A 22,023-nucleotide genomic window follows, 5' to 3' on the forward strand; every position below is an offset into this window, starting at 1 on the left:
ATAATTAGGAGGAAATCCAAATTTATTCATCAACTCTCAAAGCCAAAGAACTTCCTAACTAGCCAAGACTACTCCTAAATACTCAGCCTTAGTTGATGATAATGCAATAGCGATTTGCTTCTTACATGACCAAGCAACTAAACTAGAACTAGGTCAAAAGGTAAAGCTAGAGATAGACTTTTGATCATCAACAACACCATCCCATTCTTAGTCAATGAAGCCCACATTCTCAGTAACTTCTGATGTGTACTAAAGGCCAAACTATGTACTGCCTTGAATGTAACACATGATAAATTTTGCTACCTTTCAATGAATCTCATGAGGATCTTGAGAGAAATATGATACAATACCAACTGTAGAGGAAATACAAGGATAACTATGTGTCTAGTATAAAAGGCTACCAACCAATTTCCGATACAAGGTAGCATCAAATGATGGATTAGTACAATTTATAGAAAATGAAACACTTGACTAAGAAGGATTAGAGGTTGGCTTGAAATCAGCCATCTCATATCTCTTAAGAAAATCAATAGCATACTTCTGTTGGAAAATAGAATTATCAATAGAAGACCGATCAATTTTAGGACCAAAGAAGTAATGTAATAAACAAAGATATGTCATATCAAAACACTCCATCAAAGCTCTCTAAGTATCCTCAATCATGGTAAGAAAAATCCCTTTGAAAATCAAGTCATCCACTTAAAGAATAAGAATGAGAAGATCCCCCCTTGCTTCTAAATGTAAATTGTCGAATTAGAGTGACATCTATTGAATCTAGAAGAAAGAAATAAATTGTCCATCTTCTCATACCATACTCTAGGATATTGTTTGAGACCATACAATTAACATCAAAGCCCACAAATAAGGAATGGTCTTGCATAAATCCTAGTGGATGCTTTGTATACATGTCCTCCTAAAGATCACAATGTAGAAAAGAACTCTTCATATTCATCCGGTATGCTAACTAACCTTCACATGCATCAATACAAAGTATAAGACAAATGTAATCAATCTTGGCAATAGGAGAAAAGGTCCCAAAATAGTCAATACCTTGAAGCTACCTTATACTTATCAATAGTACCATCAACTACAAATTTGGCATGATACACCCACTTGCACCAAACCAACTTTCTTCCCTTAGGAAGAGGAACTAAATCCCAAGCACGATTCTTCATCAAAGAAGAATACTCTTCTATCATAGCACTCTCCCATTCTATAAAACCCAAAGCATCTAAAAACATTTGATGAATAGTAGAGATGCCATGACTCTAAAGACTGATACCACCACCACCACCTCCATCACCATTGTTGGAATCAAGGAACACTGAGAAGGGGGGTGAATCAGTGTTCTGCAATTTTCTAATCTTATTAACTTTCTCTTTCAACCCCTTAATGCAAATGAACAAAGAAAAGATGCATATAAACACAAAGGAATTAGTAACAACACCATAACACCAAGATTTTATATGTGGAAAAACCGGTCAAGGGAAAAACCTTGGTGGGGATGAGACCCACAAAATGAGTGTACTCAAATATAAAGATTACAGGGGAATGTACATGCATTCAGGAACACTACCTAGAGCTTACAACTCAAAATGAGAAGGGCTACAACCCTAAGAAGACTGACTGTCTTATAATATTTTTTACAAAAGATAATTGGAATGTTTGAACTGAAAAACAACATCTACAAATGCCAAAGTACAGTTTTGGTTAAGCACAAAACACTTAATTTCACACTGCTCTCTTACACTACTCTATTCCACTGTTTTGCAATATTCTAGAACACAAATCCTTCAATTGTGCATGTGAAACTATGCACAATCAATCACAAACACTTTCCACATATCCATCAATATTCAAAATGATCATATCCATCAGTCTTGTATGAAATTAGGTCTTCTACATGTCAGCTTCAAGAACACTATACAAATAATGAATCATGAATACATAATCGGCTCAATCCAAACTCCAATGCATATGCAAACTAAAAATAATTGTCCACACACTTCCCAAATGTTAGCTAAACATCCTTGATCACAAAAACAATCACCAAAATTACTACATCACTTATGTACAATGACTAACTATCCAAGTCGACCATACCACATTGTTCAACCCAAAAAATTGTATACCGGATCTTCTAACTCACACGATAATCATCACCAAAGGCTAAGATTATAGAATAAGGTACTCCATACATCTAACTATCTTCCTCTAGCTCTGAAACACAAAATATTCAATAGAAATAAAATGCCAACCAAAATACTACACTCTACTAGATGCTCTGCTCTATTTCACTAGACTTAACTAAATCTTCATTTTAACTTCTGGTAGGATCTGATAACACACTGCACATAGAATAACTAGCTTGATTTTCCAACAATGACAACACAGGATGACCTGTGCAATGTTTCTTGCCAACAATCTCCCCCTTTGGCATTGATGGAAACACTCAGTGAAAAATGACTGTCAGAATGAGTACCAACATATGTACACTGCAAAACTTAAGAAAATCAATAACTCCATAACTCCCCCTGAGATGAATGCAACATTTTTCACTACCCTACACTCCCCCTTTGACATCAATGGAAAAGGTAGGGATCCACATGCCAAAAATTTACACAAAAATTTATATACAATAGCATATGTACACACAGACCTTACTAACCTACATAAGCTTGAAAATATCTACAAAAATGTTTTTCAAAGAGCTCAAATGGTTGTCCCAGTCCTTCTTGAGACATTCTAGAACTGATATGAGGCCACAAAAGAGGTATGCTTGCATCTCTGCCAACTTGATATCAGAGGCGTCACCTATGGCTACGGCATCTTGAGCATCCTTCAATGCACTGAGTATTGTGTCCAACTTAGGAGCGATGTGACTCCGAAGTTCACCAACTCTACCAATAATCTTCTCCTTGTCATGGCTTAAGCTCTTGATTTTGTCAAGTAAAGATACTACTTGGTATTCTTGACTGGCCACAGAGATTGGAAAGGGATCAAATGACTAAGATATACTGGCTAATTATTTTTCATGCTCTTGGGACTGATTTTCAATATCCTCAGTAAATTTTGATAGTGATAGACATGATTTGTAGATATTACCACCTTCAGTTACTACATCTTGAATGCTCTTGACACGGGTATCTAACACAATTCTATCATCTGCAATCATTCTCTTTAATGTCCTAAGCCTCTTGGAATTAAATTTATTGTGGACCTTGGCCTCAATAGACTTCTCTAATGACTCAAAATGGGAACTCACCGAATTGGTTAAACCTTTTAGCTAGCCAAAGGGGGTATCAGATCTGTCCTTGACATAAGAGGGCATTATCTTCTCAAGAAAACTGGATGCAGTAGTGAGGAATTCATTGTCTTCAATGTGTGACTTTAGCAGGTCTTCACTTGCCTTGGCTTGTGCAAATGAAGCTAATTGTATCTTCTAGATGGGAGATAGAGGCGCAATGTTGATGGGACCTTGGACAAATTTTGGATCATCAAGAATGTGCTTATCTTTCACTGCCCTTATAATGTCTCTTGCTTCTAAAGCAGGTTCTTCCTTAACCTCAACCTTCTTCTCTTCTGCTCCCTTTTCTACATCATCCTTAATTGGGATTGCATCCTTTTTAGTTGTCTCAATAGTGTTAACCGAAGGATTTTGAGATTCCTCAACTACATCCACATGCATTGGATCACCATCTATATTCTACTCTCCTTCTTCCAGAATGGAAGGGACATCTACTCCAACCTGTGCATCATGGGATTGCATCACTGGAGCTTCTGGAGCAAATGATTTAGCAGCATCACCTTGACCTTTTTCTAGAATTACCTCATATTGGTTTTGGAGCAATACTTTCCTCAAGATTTTCTCAGTGTCTTTCAAGACTTCCTGTGATTTTCCAATCATTATCTTATTGATTCTAGTTTTTCTCCTAAACTCACTTTTGGTTTCCTTAAGAATTTTGTCATTTTCATTCACAGCTATAACAGGGCATAGTTGTACTAGCACATATTCTCTCAATCTTTCCTCTTATAAATTTGCACTATCCCTTCTCATTTTTAAAACATCATAAAGACTCTTGGGGAATTTTGACATTATTTCTATAAGAGCCTTACTAAATTTATTCAGGTATATTATAGTGGCTTCTTCCAAATCCCTCTAACTGACTTCATCAAATTTGTCATAAATTTTTGAAAGTGGTTTGAGATTACCTTGAATAGTAACTACTTTCTCCACCTCTTTGAGAGACATACCAGATTTGGTAGAATCTATCTTGGGCTTCTTGCTTGGCTTATCTCCACTAGAGGGCTTATCCTTGGAAACTTTTGAAGCTTTAGTGCCCTTTTGCTTAATTTTTGTAACAACTTCATCTGATTTTGTCTCCTCATCAATACTGACAACAACATAGACTCTTGTCCCCTTTCCTTTCTTCCTCTTCCCTTCACCACTGGATGATTTGGCTTTGAGTTTGGAGAGATTGTAGGGTTCTAAAGACTGGAGGAGAGTGTAGAGATCCTTGTTTTCTTTGGCTTGGAAGTAGAGACTTCCGGTTTATCCTTCTTCTCTATGATAGTCTCCTTTGTAGATAGTATGTTCCTTTTCCTTGCTTCTCGGGAAACCTCCTTTGTGATCCCAATTCTCTTTGCATATGCCTCCACTTCCTTTCATAATTTCTAGACCAACTCAAACTTCTTGAATTGACTATGCAGTTTCAATCTCTTCTCAACATAAGTCCCAAATCTCTCATCCGAGGTGTCCACCAACTTTGTTAACAAATGTTGAGCATATAGCTCAAGAATTTCCTCTTCAACTTCATACCCCATGGGCATGACCCAAGAGTATCCACCATGAAGAAAATTATGTCCTAATACTTCTCAACTATAGACTTAGGGATTCTCTCCCTTTCCTTCATTGTACTCTAATTTTTTTTTAAGTATACCCAAAGAGTGGCCTTCCGAACCATAACGTCACCAACCTTGTATAATAGTTTTTTGATCTCCTCATCGACAGGTCTATCAAATGCCCATTGGACTTGACCAAATCCTAGAACTTCATTCATTAAGTAGAAGAACAATCACAGGATCAAAGTTATGTATTTGAATGAATTTTTCCTGTCTTGTTTGATCTTGGCCAAGTTCTTCATCATCTTGTTGTAGAGAAACTCACATAGGTCATACTTTTTGTTCTCTCGGATCATCTCATAAGTTGCATATATGGCGATGTCAGATATAAAATTTTCTTGGCTAGAGTTGTAGATCTTATACCCAATCACCATGGAAGAAAATCTGACATCATACTCTAGAATTTCATTGATTTTCATGGCTCTTTTGTCAAATTTCTATCTGGTTGCATCTGTGACAATTTGATTCTTCATGGATTTCAATGAGGGTAGATCACCAATTGAACACAAACTGGCTACGACCCTAATGGAATTTTTAGTGATCTTCAATGGCTTATCCAACCACAAAAACTCATCGTGCATCTTGTTGAGTACATACCAAACCTACTTGTGTTCATCAAACATAAAAAATTTGACGAACTACATAAAATCCTTTTCCTCTAACACTTTGAATTCTAGTTTTAGCTTGAAATTCTCATCAATCAACTACTTGTTGTAGAGATTCAACAAATGAGAGCTTCCCAACTCCTCAAGGTTGAAATGAGTGTAAACCCTTGTATCCTCAATATGTAGAACACCATATGGAACCAATGAAAATGCGTTTTTTTTGTCATTTTTCTTTTTCCCTTATCATCTTTCTACACATTCTTGCTCCTATCTGTCGAACCATTCCTATTCACATTCTTGCTTCTGTAGAATCTTGCAATGTGACCAGATTTATTGCAATTATAGCACACAATATTTCCTTGTCCAGGCCTGAAATTCCCTTGATTTCCTCTTGATCTGCACTGGTTATAAATATGGCTAAATATACCACATGCATAGAATCTAACATTCCTTCTATCATCACCGACATCAAACCTGATAAAGGTAATGTTTCTCTTAATGTTCAAACCAATACTCGGGAACCCAATAAATCTCTTGATGATGTGGAAGAAGACGGGAAGACTGTGAAGGAAGGTGATACTATGTCTCCCAATTCTATAGATGTTAATATGGAGACCCTGGATAATTTTGCCCCTGAGATCACCATTGATTGCAGAAATTCCCCTTTAACCATACTGAATACTGCGAAGAGTGGGATTATGGAGTTTTGCAAGGTTATCGACTGGGTCTATTCAGAGATCAAAAATTTGAAGAACAAGTTGGAGGATTCATCCAAGAAATTGACTACCCTTGAAGTTGTTGGTACTGGTAAGCTCAGTACACTTCCTAACTATCTGAATGAAATGGCTAAATCCATCAGCGATGTCGAGGCTATCACTAGTGGATATGGCTCTCAATTCAAAGCTATGGAGGATAGATTCAATGATCTAGAGAAGCGAGTTCTCAATCATGAGAATACACTGAAGAATATTGGAGAACAAAGCCAAAAAATTTTGAAAGCCTCTACCGATAGCTTTAGTATGATGATCAGCAAGCTGGAATAGGTCCAACAGGAAAAGAACACTATTGATACCACCGAGGATAAGGTGTTGATTCCTAAAGGGGGGGACAACTGGTCATGGTAAAAGAACTTGTGCTAGTACTAGGAAGATGATCCAATATGCCAAGAAGCTGGAGGATTTGAAGATTGTTGTTGCCTCTATGGTCCTCCTGGAGCAAGAAGCAATAGAGCTTATCATAAATCTTTTTTAGGGTCTGTTGTTTGTGTCTGTCCCTTAGTTTTCTTTGTGCTATCCCTCTGCCTTTTTTAGCTTCTTGCTAGATTTTTGTCTTTGCCAGTTGTCTTTCTATTGTGTTTTTTTTGTCTTAGTAGATCTTTAATGTTCTATCTTTTGATTATCTTTCTATAAAGGGTTTCGGGGCCCCTTCAAAACCTACTTTTCACTTAATCAAAAACATTCCTTATATTGAAAGATTTATTTGTCATACTTCTACATTCACTTGATTTATTACCATACTTATTGCAATTGAAACATTGAATGGAGAAAGATGGACCATTTTGATTCATTCTATTTCTACATTGACTAGCCATATGGCCAAATTTATTTCAAACAAAATAGTTACCATTGAACTTATGAGCATTAGTTTGCCTTACCAGGGACCTTTTAGCTTTTTTCTTCTGATGTTGAGACTTACGATTGCTTTGACTAGATCAGGAGCTTTCATCTTTCTCAAATCCAAGTCCTCGCTTGTCATCTTCACTCTTCTAACTTTGCAGTAGCACATCAAGATTAGCTGAGATAATCTTGAACTTCTCCTTGTACTCATTTGTAGTAGCAAGTTAATCTCTAAGAATGATAATTTGCCTTTCAAGCTCTTCCTCATTGTTCTTGGATTATAGAAATTCAAGCTTCAAATTATCATTCTCACAATTAAGTCTACAACATTCATCAAATCTATCTTTCAAGGATTGATCAGACTCTCTTCATTCTTCTTTCTTCCTTCAATCTCCTTTGTCAACCTCATTACTGTAGATTCCATCTCATTCTTTTGGACTGCATTGCCTCTAGCAAGTTTCTCACACTCTTCAGTCTTTTCCTTCAAGGTTTAGTCATCTATGCTTTGGCTTTCTTTCTCCTTTATCTTATCAAAAGGTTCATTTCTCTTCTCCATAGACTTGTTCATCTAATCTTTTAGTGACTAAATTAAATTCTCAGCATCCTTCAAATTTCCTTCCAATTCTCGGACTTCATCTTTGGATTGATCAAGAATCTCAAGTGCCACAATAAGATGATATTGAAGACTACCAGAATCCATTGATTCACCTTCCACGATCCTACTCAAGCTGTTAAAATTCTTCCAAGGGACTAGGCTCTAGTACCAATTGTTCGAATCAAGGAACACTGAGAGGCGGGGTGAATCAATGTTTTACAATTTGTAATCTTATTAACTTTCTCTTTCAACCACTTAATGCAAATGAACAAAGAAAAGATGCAGAAACACAAAGAAATCAACAACACCATAACACCAAGATTTTATATGTGGAAAACCTAGTCAAGGTAAAAACCATGGTGGGGATGAGACCCACAAAATGAGTGCACTCAAATAGAAGATTACAACTAAATGTGCATACATTCAGGCACACTGTCTAGAGCTTACAACTCAAAATGAGAAGGGCTACAAACTTGAGAAGACTCAGTGTCTTACAATATTTTTAACAAAAGATAATTGGAATGTCTGAACTGAAAAACAACATCTACAAATGCCAAAGTACAGTTCCAGTTAATAACAAAATACTTTATCTCACAATGCTCTGTTACACTAATCTGTTCCACTATTCTTCAATATTCTAGAGCACAAATCCTTCACTTGCGCATCTAAAATTGTGCACAATCAATCACAAACACTTTCCACACATCCATTAATATCCAAAATGATCATATCCATTGATATTATATGAAATTAGGTCTTCTACATGTTGACTTCAAGAACACTATACAAATAATGAAACATGCATACACAATTGTCTCAATCCGAACTCCAATGCATATGCAGACCAAAAAGAATTGTCCACACACCTCCCAAATGTCTGCTAAACATCCTTGATCACAAAAGAAATCACCAAAATGACTACATCAATTCCGCACAATGATCAACTATCCAAGTTGGGCATACCACACTATTCAACCCAAAAACTTGTAAAGAAGATCTTCTAACTCACACAACAATCATCACTGGAGGCTAATATTCTTGAATAAGGTACTCCAGACATCTAACTATCTTTCGCTAGCTCCACAACACAAAATATTCAAGAGAAATTAAATACCAATGAAAATACTACACTACGTCGGATGCTCTACTCTATCTCATTGGACTTAACCAAATCTTCATTCTGACTTCTGGTAGGATTAGATCACACACTATGGATGGAATAACAGACTTGAGTTGCCATCAATGACAACACCGAATGACTTGTGTAGTGTCTCTTGCCAACAGACCATCACCATGAGCATCACCATGAGCATCACCATCACCATCACCATCACCATCACCATCACCATCACCATCACCATCACCATCACCATCACCATCACCATCACCATCACCATCACCATCACCATCACCATCACCATCCCCATCGCCATCGCCCTCGCCATCACCATCACCAGCACCAGCACCACCACCACCACCACCATCCTCTAGAAGCAAAATGTTATTTGAAGAAGAACTAGGAAGAAAGAGATGAAGAGACTCATCATGGAGAATCTTTCAAATTGAAAGACTCATCAAAATGAAAATCTCAATGAAAATGTACCTCTCAAGAGGTAGGATCAAATAAAGAATAATCATTCACATCTTCACAATAGCCAACAAAGATGAACCACTGAATTCCCTTCTCCATTACCCTTTTCTTACCATCTCCAATGAATTTACATTCATCACTACTAAATAATCTTAAAAATAACACTTCAAACTTGACATGAGAGAAATCCTTCATAGGAATCATACTACATGCTACCTTGTCATTCATATGATTCTAAATATAGTTTATGCAATTGATAGCCTCTAGCCAAAATGTTGGAGCCATGGACTTAAACTAAATCATGCAATTGGCCATATCCATTAAGGTTCTATAGTTGTATTCAACCACACCATTTTGTTAATATTGAGCATGAAAAAATTCATAGAATGCCTCATTGACATACTCCCCTCCATTATTTGTGTGAATATTTTGAAAGAAAATTCCTAATTGCTTCTCTACCAGTGCAAATAAGGTCATGAAATGTCGATGAAACTCATCCTTGTATTTTAAAAAATTCACCCATGTGCACCTATAAATGCCATCAGTTAAAGTAAGCATGTACTTTGCCCATAAAAATAAAGGAGTTGAGAATATCATAAGGTCACTATGTGCCAACTAAAGAAGAGCTGAAGTTTATATGGCCAGACCTAAGAAAATGGATTCCTATGATATCTACTAAGAATACAACCCTCGCAAACTCCATTTGAACAAGAGATTTGAGGTAGAAAAATCACAAAATTCTATGTGCTCATCTACTAAAGATATATATAATTCAAGTTCTCAAACTATTCATGCCAAAGCTTGCTAGCAGAATATGAATGCACAATAAGGGATGATCTTGATGAAGACTCAAAACCATCAAACCTATAAAAATGGGTTTCACGATCAACTATACATGTACAAATGACCTCCTTAGGATTCTACATCTCTTTAATAGTCACATAAATACGAGAGAACTCAAGAAGCCTTCCATCAGCATGACTATGAATCTGATAGATAAAAATTAGATTCTGTGATATATTAGAAACAAGAAGAACAACATCAGTGCTACCATTTTGCATTTGAAATAGGCTTGTCACCAAAATTGGAATCTGTGAAGAGTTCCCAACAACAATATGCGAAGTAGGACTATCCTAAAGAGAATCAAGAAGATCTACAGTATGAGTCATGAGATGAGACGAATAGGAATCAAGAGTACAACTAGAAATCGTAGAGGACAAAGATGTAGCTAAGAGAGCTTTCCCTTTTCCCAAGGAAAATGACTTAGCCATGGATATATTATACTTCCTCATAGCTTCCTCCAAGGTTGCTAACCTCACAAAACAATGTTCACAAAAGGGACAATTCTCTTTGTCCCTCTTGGATTTAGAAGATGACTCTACTAAGTTACAAGGAGGACAAAAATGGTGATTAGGCTTCTAATTATTCTTTGTCTTAGGCGTGGAGTGAGGTTTACTATGTAAAGACAAATCTCTCTTGGCATTCTTCCTATTATTACTCTTGCCTATGGAATATTGAGTCATCAAAGCATGACTTAGAGGAAGAGAATCATTCTGAATCAACTTGGCTTGCTCCCTAGTCAATTGATCACAAAACTCCTAAAAGGTAGCCATCTTATGATCTTTCCCCATAACATCCATAGTAGAATAGAAAATAGAGGTAAACACTTCAAAATAACCTCTCAACTTTAACAGTATCAAGAAAATACACTACTTTCATTCTTGGGCATGAACACATCCTTTTAACTACAAAAAAATAAACTTGAACTATGTAAGGAAATCCCAAATAGTGGAAAAGACATCTAGAGAGAGAGAAGTGAGATCAAATTTAAGTTGCAATATCTAAATTGATTGACCTTACCATCCAACTCTACAAGTGTATCCCATACCTCTTTAGGTATTGTACACTCAACAATGTGAAACAACAAATTATCTGACATATGAATATTGCTTAGTCCTTTCATCTCATCTATACTATTTCTATGAACAAACTACTTAAATGCCTTAGTGAATTTAGGTTTCTCATTATCCAATAGATGTGAAACACCCCAAGATTAAAACATTTGTGACATGTTGAGCTTCCATGTGTGATAATTGTGTTGAGTGAACAATTTGAACCTTGGGTCTAACATGATATAGAAGGGTGCCTAAAGGACCAGTATGAAATATACACCCCCCAGAATAGATACAAACTAATTTTAGAGCTCCTAAACACAAAATTTTGCAAGAGAAACACTATAATCAACTTTCAACTTCAAGCTATTAAAACTATAATAAAATAGAAAAAAAAATTTGTCGAAGCAATGATCCGATGATATCTTGTTCGCTAAAAATGGACTCTTATTTGCAAAATTTGTTCAGGTTTGAAAAAAGTGCCTATTTTAGATACTTCTTGAATCCACAATAGCTCTTGGTCCCAACATACGACAACTAAGAGAAATTTAGTGGCAAAAAATAAGCTTGTTAGGGATAAGAATCAAAATCTATGGTCTATTCCCACAACACATTAGCTCCATATCAACCACCAAGAGATAAGTCACTACAAGCACCAAGTTTGAGCCCACCAGTTACATCCCCAACCACATGATAATAATTTTAAGGATGGGGAAAAATTATCCATGATAATATGGAATATACTAGAATGAATCTTATATCGAAAAGAAAATATGGAAATAAAACAAACTTAGAAACGATGCAAAACATAGACTATGAGGTTAAAAAACAAGGTTGGCTATAGTGACTAAAATAGATGATATAAATAAAAACACCAAATTTGAAAATGAGGATATATCAACAAGGTGCAAAGATGAAAAAAAAATATTAGATTTGAAACTAACTATAAGATATTAAAATATAAATATAAATTTGAAATTCTAAATGATATGAGAATTTAATCTATAGGAAATTTGGTTCTAAAATATCCATAAGGGTTTACTATATGTAAAGGAACATTATATTTACTTAGGCTTAATCTAGGATAGTCTAATAAGATGCAAACACTTAATTAAAAACTAACATACATTGATAAATGTGAGTTTGGGGTGTGTTTAAAATCTAAAATTAATTGCTAAAATATAAAATATAAATATGATGGAGAGGGTTAGGTAGCTCTATGGTGGAAGAATGAGTGCTAGTTCATGAAGATTCTAAAAATGACTCCTTTTGAGCTCATAAAAGCTACCTCTCTATTAGTAAAAGCTCTCAAATCTTGCTTCATATACATTCTTTTTCCCAAAAAAATTTTGCAAGTATACATCTATTATTCAATTATGAAATCATCCTCTATGCATGAATTTGACCTTGCCTAGTAGTATGCAATTTTTCTTTATATCTTGTTCAAGTCACATTTTTCTTCTCTTCTCATTCATGATATTTGGAAACTACATGTATTTAAAAATACATGTAAATAATTATTATTGTCACAAAGGGGACATGTTAAAAGTCAATATAAAAGTATATCCATAAATTCAAGGATAGTAGGTGGACACTATAATAATATATGCAAGTAGATCGCTCCTTTTATTACATCAAGCTAAATTATTTTTCTACTAATTGCATTTTGAATGTTATTCGGAGAGGAAGTTTGAATGTGAGAGGATATGGGAGATATGCTAATGAATGTCTTTAAATACAAACACATAGCATCAAATAATGTAAATGTGCATTTAGTCAACTCACGTGTATAATAGAAGAGGCAAGTATTGACCGCATTTTAATTTGATTTTTTTCAAGATTAAATCCACTCTCATGAAATCAACTTTGTGGTTTGAATGTGAGAGCATATGGGAGATATGCTAACGAATGTCTTTAAATACAAACACATAGCATCAAATAATGTAAATGTCCATTTAGTCAACTCACGTGTATAATAGAAGAGGCAAGTATTGACCGCATTTTAATTTGATTTTTTTCAAGATTAAATCCACTCTCATGAAATCAACTTTGTGGTTTTGAAAATGACCTTTGGTAGCCAAATGATTGTGATTGTATTAAAGATGAATATCTATATATATGTATAAATCATAAATGAAAGTCATATAAGAAAATTTACATAAATAAATAAGATAATATGTGAACAAATATATAGAAATATGTATAAATAGATAAACATAGACCAACCATTACATAAAATGTAAACATTCCCGAAATTAAAAAATATTCTGCAATTACATCATCAACTGAATGTTTATGAAATTAGTACCTAAAGAGGCACGGCCTTCCATACATTAAAAGACAGCATATAAAACAAGACTACGGACTGCATACAAGGACAACTTGTATAGACAAATATGGGATTTGTGACCTTGGGAGGTTTCCCATAACGAGTGACGGAAAAGACGACCTCAACCCCCCAAAAATGATAACACTGTTACTTATGACAAAACAGCTTCGAAAAGAATATGATTATACATTTTATTTGACGTGATATAAACACTCAAAACCCGTCACTAAAACTTATCATTATATTTTAAACATTTGGGCCGAAGCAGTGGTCATTTCAACCGTCCAGCGTGCTCCTAACCACAAACTCGAAATGAATCTCTGGCCAACAAGATCTCTGAAGATTTGTCAGTCATCTGGTGAACAAGTAAACTGTAGTTGTTGAACGAGGAACCTCCTTCCTTCACCGTATCTCTACTAGTTCTCATTAATTTGGTGACTTGCTCCCTTATCTCTGGACCATCTTCTCCCACAAGTAATCTGTCAACGACTTTAGTAATCTCGCCCTTCTCTATTATTCCATCCTTATTCGATTCCAAAGACAGTCCAACCTTCCAGACATCCACAATATATGTGCGGTTAAGAAACTGATCTGCGAAATAAGGCGAGCAGAGCATGGGCACACCCATGGTGATACTCTCCTGTACAGAGTTCCATCCACAGTGAGTCACAAAGCAAGCTATGGAAGGATGAGATAACACCTCTAACTGTGGCGCCCACAAAACTATGCAGCTCCTGCCTGTCACACGTTCTAGAAATCCTGGCTCAAAAATGGGTTTGCTGCCTTCCATCAGATCTGAACGAACAACCCAGAGAAATGGTCTTTCCGTGGCCTCCAAACCCGCTGCGAACTCCTCCACTTGTCTTTCGCTCCACACTGCCAGACTGCCAAAGGATACGTAGATCACAGATTGGGCAGGCTGTTTGTCTAACCATTCTACACATTCCACATCGTCTGCCCAGAAGCTTGGGAGGGCTTTGCTTGTCCTCCGCTTATCGCCGTCGAGAAATTCATCTGGAATCAAAGGACCGATTGGGTATACCCTCACTTCTCTGGATAACTCTTCAACCACTGGAGCCTCAAGCTCGTAAAAGGAATTGCTGAGAACCCACTTGATCTGCTTTATATCTTCTCCCATTCGGATGCTTCTCTTAAACATGTACTCCCCGCTGTACAACCATGGAAGATCTCCACAACGCAGCGGCGCTATTGAGGGAATATACTTCATTTTCTTCGCTTCATTTGGAGCTCCTGCAATCACAAGGAAAACAAACCAGTCTCACTTTAATCAAAAGGAAAAAGATAAAAAGACAAAGGAGGGTCGGTTCTATCTTACCATCTGGACCAAGGATCCCAAGAGAGACAAGCCTGGGACCAAAGTAGCGGATGGCACAGTTGGCGACAAGCGATGTATGGAAACCAACGAGAGGAATCTGATAGAGATCGGCCACCGCCTTCAACCCCGAACATGTCCACACATCTGCTATTATACCGGTGACCTTGTTCTTTTCTTCTCTCATGTTTATCTCCTCAATAATCCTCTCAATGACAGAAGGTGTCATGCTGTTTTCCAATGCCTGCAATAGATTTGGAATGTTGTTTCGCTTGTCATCCGGCGGCAATCCATCAGGAATGGATATCATTCGGATGCTGTCGCAGTTATTATAGTTAGGGTTTCTAATATTGGCTTGCATAATTCGGTTGTGGTTGAACTCAGTGTTGAGGAAGGTAACGAGGAAACCATCAGAGACGAGCTTCCAGGCGAGCTGCATCATGGGATTAATGTGGCCTTGGGCAGGAAAGGGAATCAGAAGAGCATGTGCTATGCTTTGCCCACCCATATTCAGATTTTCAAGCACCCGATTCCTTTAACCTAAAATGGGATGATCACCCAAAGAGCTGGCTTTCAGCTTATTGACTGGTCTTCCCGGAAAGTGGCGTTTATTCCATAGCTTTAGCTGCACATTTACGGTTCGGTAGAATATTATATTAATTTTATTGATTACCAATGGTTTTTACAAATATTTATTCAAATGGACAAGGACTTACACTAATTACAAAACATGTGATTAGCATACATCTGTTTGAGGACTTTATGACTTTCAAGTCCTAAACACTTGGTTCGTGAGGAATAATTTATAAAAAAAATTATAAGGCCAAATCAATGGCTCATAACGAGATGCTTAATCAATTAACAAAAAATTAAGAGAGAAGTTTTATATAGAAAATATGCCATGGGGTGGCATATAGTTACAAACAGTACTAGTAGGTGAAGATGTGAAAAGGTGTCATTAAGTGGTAAGTGTTATTAATAGTGAAAATTAATAGTATTTATTATTATTAAAAATTATGAATATATTAGTCTACAAATGTTTATATTAACAAGTATGAAATATTAATATTTCATAATATAATAAAAAAAAATTGTGAGATCTCAAATGTGAAAATAGTCCATTTAACATTCATAAGTGGTTATATGGTTATTACGTTTTTGACAAATATGATTTTGTAAAATTTTAAAATGATTGACATAATGACAAAGATACATGTATGTTCTCACTAAATACTTTTTTAACCAAAAGACATAAGCAGTAGATTTTCAAGTATACAAAACCAAATTTCATTCATTATTTGAACTTGGTCTAATCCTAAATACTAATCTTCAAATTTCTTCCGAGTCAAAAGTCCTCTCAAATGTAAGGCCACATAACTTTGTAAAATTCTATTGGAAGGCCATCAACCCTAGAAATTTTCTATAGAGCCATAGAGGAAACGACCTCATCTAAATCTTCTGTAGAGAGGAGTTAGTCAAGGTAGTTACTATAATCTCGATCACTTTTATGTGGAATGCAATTGGAGATGCTCTCATCGAGAATAGGTAGGAGGAGATCTCTAGGAAAACCATCCAAGAAAAGGTATTTATAATACTTAAAAAAAATTTGGATACTTTTATAATGGTTAGTTTTGACCGTGAATTCAGAATTCTTGATAACATAAATATGTTTCTTATATTCATTTTTATGTTTATACTAAGTGCAAAAATAACTTTGATCCTCTATCACCATATTTAATCCACTAAAGTTGAGCACAAGTTTGGGGTCCTTTATTCTTATAAGCTTCGAATTTCCTCAAGGGATTTTCAGCAATGGCCACTAATTATTCGATAGTAATGTTAGAAGGATTGGTAGTAAGGAGAGACTATTTTGAGCATAATTGACCAAGTCTTCTGCATTTTTCAACAACTCTTCCATCATAATCATGAAGAAAGAGAATTTGATATATTAAATAGTTAACAAATAAATAGTTTAAAAGATTAAGCTTCAAAAGGTGATGAAGGCAGAATCTGAGACATAGAAAAACACAACAAAAGACACAAAATATCTATATTATTATTATCTAAAAACTATTTGTAATACATGCAATTACATATAACATATAAGAGGAATAACCCCTCACAGGCTGCAACACAACAACTTACAGAGTTTTTTGGAAAACCCTTACAATGCAATTTTCGAACCCAAAAACTCACAAACAACAACTCCCAAGTTTCTTCATGAGTCCTAAATATCCTTTTTCCCATTTGGAATGAAAATTATGATTTATAAATTATCATTTTCTAGACAAACACCAAAACATGAAATTGGAAACATAAAAATTTAGCCAGATTCGAAAACTAGAAACTTTCTAAAAATTGTCCAACTTCCCGCAGCCATAACTTTTGAAATGGGAATCATATTGATGCATTGTTTGAAGCGTTGGAAAGATATTTGAGTGAATAATATTCTAAGGATACCTCTATCAATTCCTGCCATTTTCAGGGCCATTTAATGCCTCAAATATGACTTCATAGAAATTTTTTAATTTTTTGGGAAACTAAAACTTGAATAACTTTCAAAAAGTAAATTATTTAAACCTGATTATTTCACCAAATTTCTTATTTATCCATTCTCAATCTTTCCTCAAATTTCAAGCTCCATCTGCCTTTAAATAAAAACTTTCTATTTTGGGTAGTTGGCTAGAAAAATCAGCTTATCAATTCTTAAAGTTGGAATTTGTCCAAATGGGTATCCATTAATGCAAAAACATTAAAATAAAACTAAATAAAAGGGAAATATTTTTGGTTGATGCAGGATTAGCCTTACACCACCAGATGCCCCTGCATCAAAAGGACAAGACTCACATGGGTAGGTATAAATGTTTGAAAATCAAATATTAGCAAACATATTAAATATGTGCATGGTCCAAAAACTAAAGGGTGCCAAAGATATTAAAATTTTTGACCAAACAATGAGATCATCAAGCATTTTAAGAATGTTAAATACATCAAAAATTAAAATTTTATAGGCCATGTATATGGAGAGGTGTATTGTTTAATATATTTTTTTGTTTAGATTTATATACAACTTTTTGTTTCTTTGTGTTTTTTTTTTCTATTATTTTAAACTTTCATGTTTCTTTCTACTCGTTTGGCCTTCCAACCTTTCTCCTAATCCCTTTCTATTTGTATTTTTTATTATTATATATGTCTTGCTATCTTTTAAGGAGGTTTATATATTGGTTAGAACTGTCATTCTATGATAGTTTTTATTTTGAAAAATATGTTTCTATATTAATTTTTTATATACATATTTTATCTTAAATGTTGGGTTTAAATTAGCTACTTCTTTTCCACCTCTTGTAATCTCTTGGTTACCTCATCATTTCACTCTCTTCCTTTCTTGCTGATGTATAATAGAGTATGATCCAAAATATAGATTAAATAAATTATACATTGAAATCCTTAAGTATTGACAACCCCAAAAGAAATGTTAAATTAATATAAAAATAGAAAAACATTAAATAAATCCAATTCATAATATTTTGTTTAAAAATGTGAGTAAAATATTAACTATTATACACCTACACATGCAATATAATATATATAATTGTATATAATTTTTATATAAAATTTTGTATAAGTATATATAATTGTATTAATACAGCTTCACAAATATTTATAAATATTAAAATATGGAAAAAAAATGTAACAAAAGTAAATACAATAATCATAAATATAACCTCTTAAGACATATAAAATGTGAAATTTTAATTTAAATATTTTGTGAAAAAAATGAGCCAATAAAAATACAATTATTAGACACTTACATTAAAATATATACATAGTTATATTTATATGTGAAATTGTATATAAGTATGTAATTATATTAATATATTTTAATAAATATTTCCAAATGTTAAAACAAATGAAAAAAGTAACAAAGTAATATTAAAATTATAAATATAACCTCTCAAATTATATTGAATATAAATTTTAATTTTCATATTTTGTGAAAAAGTAACCAAAAAAAAAAATGAAGTGTATTTGATAAATTATGAAATTTTAGAAATGTTGATGTTGGAAATAAGCCACACCCGGACCGATGATGGATTGGTCCAAGAAGGGCCAGTAGCTCATTTCTAGAGCACTCCAGCAGCGTATGGAAGGTCCTAGGTTCGAGTCCTAGCTAGTCCATGTCTCAACATGGTATCAGAGCCAGGTCTAGGCTAGGAGCCCCAAGCACATGAGAGGTGTGGCTTAAGGGGGTTTGTTGGTGTTGGAAATAAGCCACACCCAGACCGATGATGAACTAGTCTAAGAAGGGCTAGTAGCTCAGTGGTAGAGCACTCCAGCAGTGTATGGAAGGTCCTAGGTTCGAGTCCTAGCTGGTCCATGTCTCAACAAGAAATTATTAAATAATTGCCTAGAGTAAAATAATTATGTTCTTATATCTAAAATATATTTAGATTCTTTTCCCCTTAATAAACCTTCTTCTTAAATTGTTAAACCATTTAATTATAAGAGTTCAATTATTAGTTAAAAAATTATTCTTTATAATTTTGAATGCATTTATTTTTCTTTTTTTGAGTTTAATTTTAAAATGTTTGTAAACAATCTCAATTGATTTGTTATGAATTGTTAATTAATTTATGCTAGAAATAATGAGAGAGTGTTACATTATTAAGTACTTGTGCATGTACTTTGTTCAAATAAAAATAAACATAGATAAATGTACATTTGAACATAAAATTTGAAAAATTAAATTTTAATTCCAAAATAATCATTTATATTTTTTTAAATAATTTTTCCGTTAACCTTTCTGTTAATTATGTCTTAATGACTACTAATGATAAAGGCTATTTTGAATTAAACTTTGTATCATTTATAATTATATTAAATGCATTTAAAGTTCTATGTTATGTCTCATTGACTTCATAATATTTTAATCATGAACTAAGTCTACCTTTCATGTGGAATAAAAAATTATAACATATTTAAAAACACATTTTATACAAGAATAACTCTCTACAAAGATAATCATAAAAAAAAAAAATTCTCTATAAGACATCCCATATCTTAGTATAGTAGACTACATGCTACTACCACATTTTACCATGTTTTAACACTAGACTTGTCATGGTGGAATATTGATGATAAAGACACATTCATAACCTTTTTATAGAACATCATCCATATCCATATCTATAATGTGTGTATGCAAAAATAACCACAAGAAATAAAATTAATATACTAGTGTTTGCACCTGAATGAGATGCAAAGGAGTAAGCCGATAGTAATTTATATAATTTAAAAATAGAATTTTGTTTTTTTACTAATATTATTAAATGAAAATGTAAAAATATAATATAAGAATCAATTAAGGATTAGAATTGCATGAAGAGAGAGAGAATTTTAAAAATCTAAATATTAAATTCATTTTTTAATACCTTATTAAAATATTTATCTAAATGACTTAAAAATTCATTAAAAAAATTAAGTAAAAATAAATATCTTAAACAAGTACTTATATAAATATAATTTAATCAACAATAAAAAAAATACTTTAAAATAAATAAAATAAAAAGATAAAAATGAAGATGCTTGTTGAACTTATTACAAGATTGTGTCATTTGTTCATATATTATAAATTTCCTCCAAACTAAATGTGAATAAGTTTGGAATTGATATAGTTGTGTAAATTAAATGCATCCATATTCAACAAGGTGGGTGAATAAGATCTGATACATTCTTCACATATTGAAGCTCTTAACGCTTAGTGGCTTTAATTATGATAGTTTTTTTAATTTAATTAAGATGATTATTTTATTCCTAACATAGCTCATATAATTATAAGGGTGTGTTCTTATATACACTGGAAACAACTATCCAAACAAATAAACCACACCTTTGCATAAAATAAATGTTAAAAAAAAAATCAAAATCCACCTTTCATAACTTTTACGTTTTACATTGCTGTATGGACACTGTCTACTCATACAGTACAACTGTTAACATATAATATTTCCTATAAAAACATAAATAAAGATAGAAAATTATCGCCAATGCGACAAAAGCATCATTCTTAAAAAATCTGATTGGAAACAAATTGGGTATAAAAAAATGTATTCCAATAGTTTCTGTGAAAGAATGAATGAGACATTTTGATGAATGGGTATTAGCATAATGAGTTTCTCAAACCAGTTATAAGTCAATGAAGTGAACTTCAGAAATTTGAAAGATTGCCGAAAATGGTTTAATACAAAGCTATTTGGGATTGATTAATTATTGTAGTACTTTAATACATTATAATAATATGTAACAAACAATTTATTTACTATTTAAGATAAATTTCTAGTTTTATAATTTTATTTATCAAGGAACCTTTATTAAGCAAATGGGAGGCTGAATAAATTAGTAATTCCAACATAGGATAACTGAGAATCAAAATAAGTTAGAATTCCTACAACCACAACCACAATGGGTTTGTTGTGAAGGTAAGGGGCACAAATCAAACCCTCAATAACTCAGATAGTTGAAACATAATATTATTGAAGAAAGGGATTTTATTATTTAAGAAATACATATAATAAGAACATTGTATAGGCATAACATGATTATTCTGAGGAAAATCTCTCCTTAGGAAGGCCATGAAATATGATGTATGGACTATACCTCAAGCTTGGTAATGACCCTTTAACATTGTTGACAAACTAGGAAGCTTGGCATTGCCTTAGATAAGGAGAGGTACTTCTTGCCTTTGATTAGATGAGTACAACATTATACATAAATGTTCCACATAAAAGAATGGATTTATTTCATGCAAGCAGCATCATGAGAAGTATTGACATTATTCTAACATCTAGCAACATATTTTATTCCAGAATAGAGAAAGCTAAATATTTTCTTATAAAATATGACTCTCGGTGGTGTTAAGGGCATTTGGGCTTGTTGTCATGGGTTTTCAAGTTGGCATGGTAGGGGCAAAGTTGTTTGTTCCCATATGTCCCTGGTGGGACACAATTACATTTGGCACAACATGTACTACATGCTCTCAAACACCTGTCATTCAAAGATGTTGCTTTACACATGCCTGTACAAGAAGCCTTGCAACACCCACAAAACAATTATTAGCCACTTCATCAAATCAATAACCAACTTCCATGGTGGTGAAGGTG

The 22,023-nt window shown here is 33.7% G+C and overlaps 1 protein-coding gene across 1 annotated transcript; it reads right to left on the reverse strand.

Annotated features, from left to right (window-relative positions):
• Positions 1–13,429: 13,429 nt before the first annotated feature.
• LOC131055589 (UDP-glycosyltransferase 83A1) lies at positions 13,430–15,484 on the reverse strand. Its single transcript, XM_057990056.2, has 2 exons — positions 14,867–15,484; positions 13,430–14,781 (listed from the first exon to the last, which is right to left on the reverse strand). The coding sequence occupies exons 1-2, from the start codon at positions 15,369–15,371 to the stop codon at positions 13,826–13,828; spliced, it is 1,461 nt and encodes a 486-aa protein (XP_057846039.1). The 5' UTR covers positions 15,372–15,484; the 3' UTR covers positions 13,430–13,825.
• Between the last annotated feature and the right edge of the window lie 6,539 nt (positions 15,485–22,023).

This window comes from Cryptomeria japonica, chromosome 10 (assembly GCF_030272615.1).
Source record: "Cryptomeria japonica chromosome 10, Sugi_1.0, whole genome shotgun sequence".
NCBI lineage: Eukaryota > Viridiplantae > Streptophyta > Pinopsida > Cupressales > Cupressaceae > Cryptomeria > Cryptomeria japonica.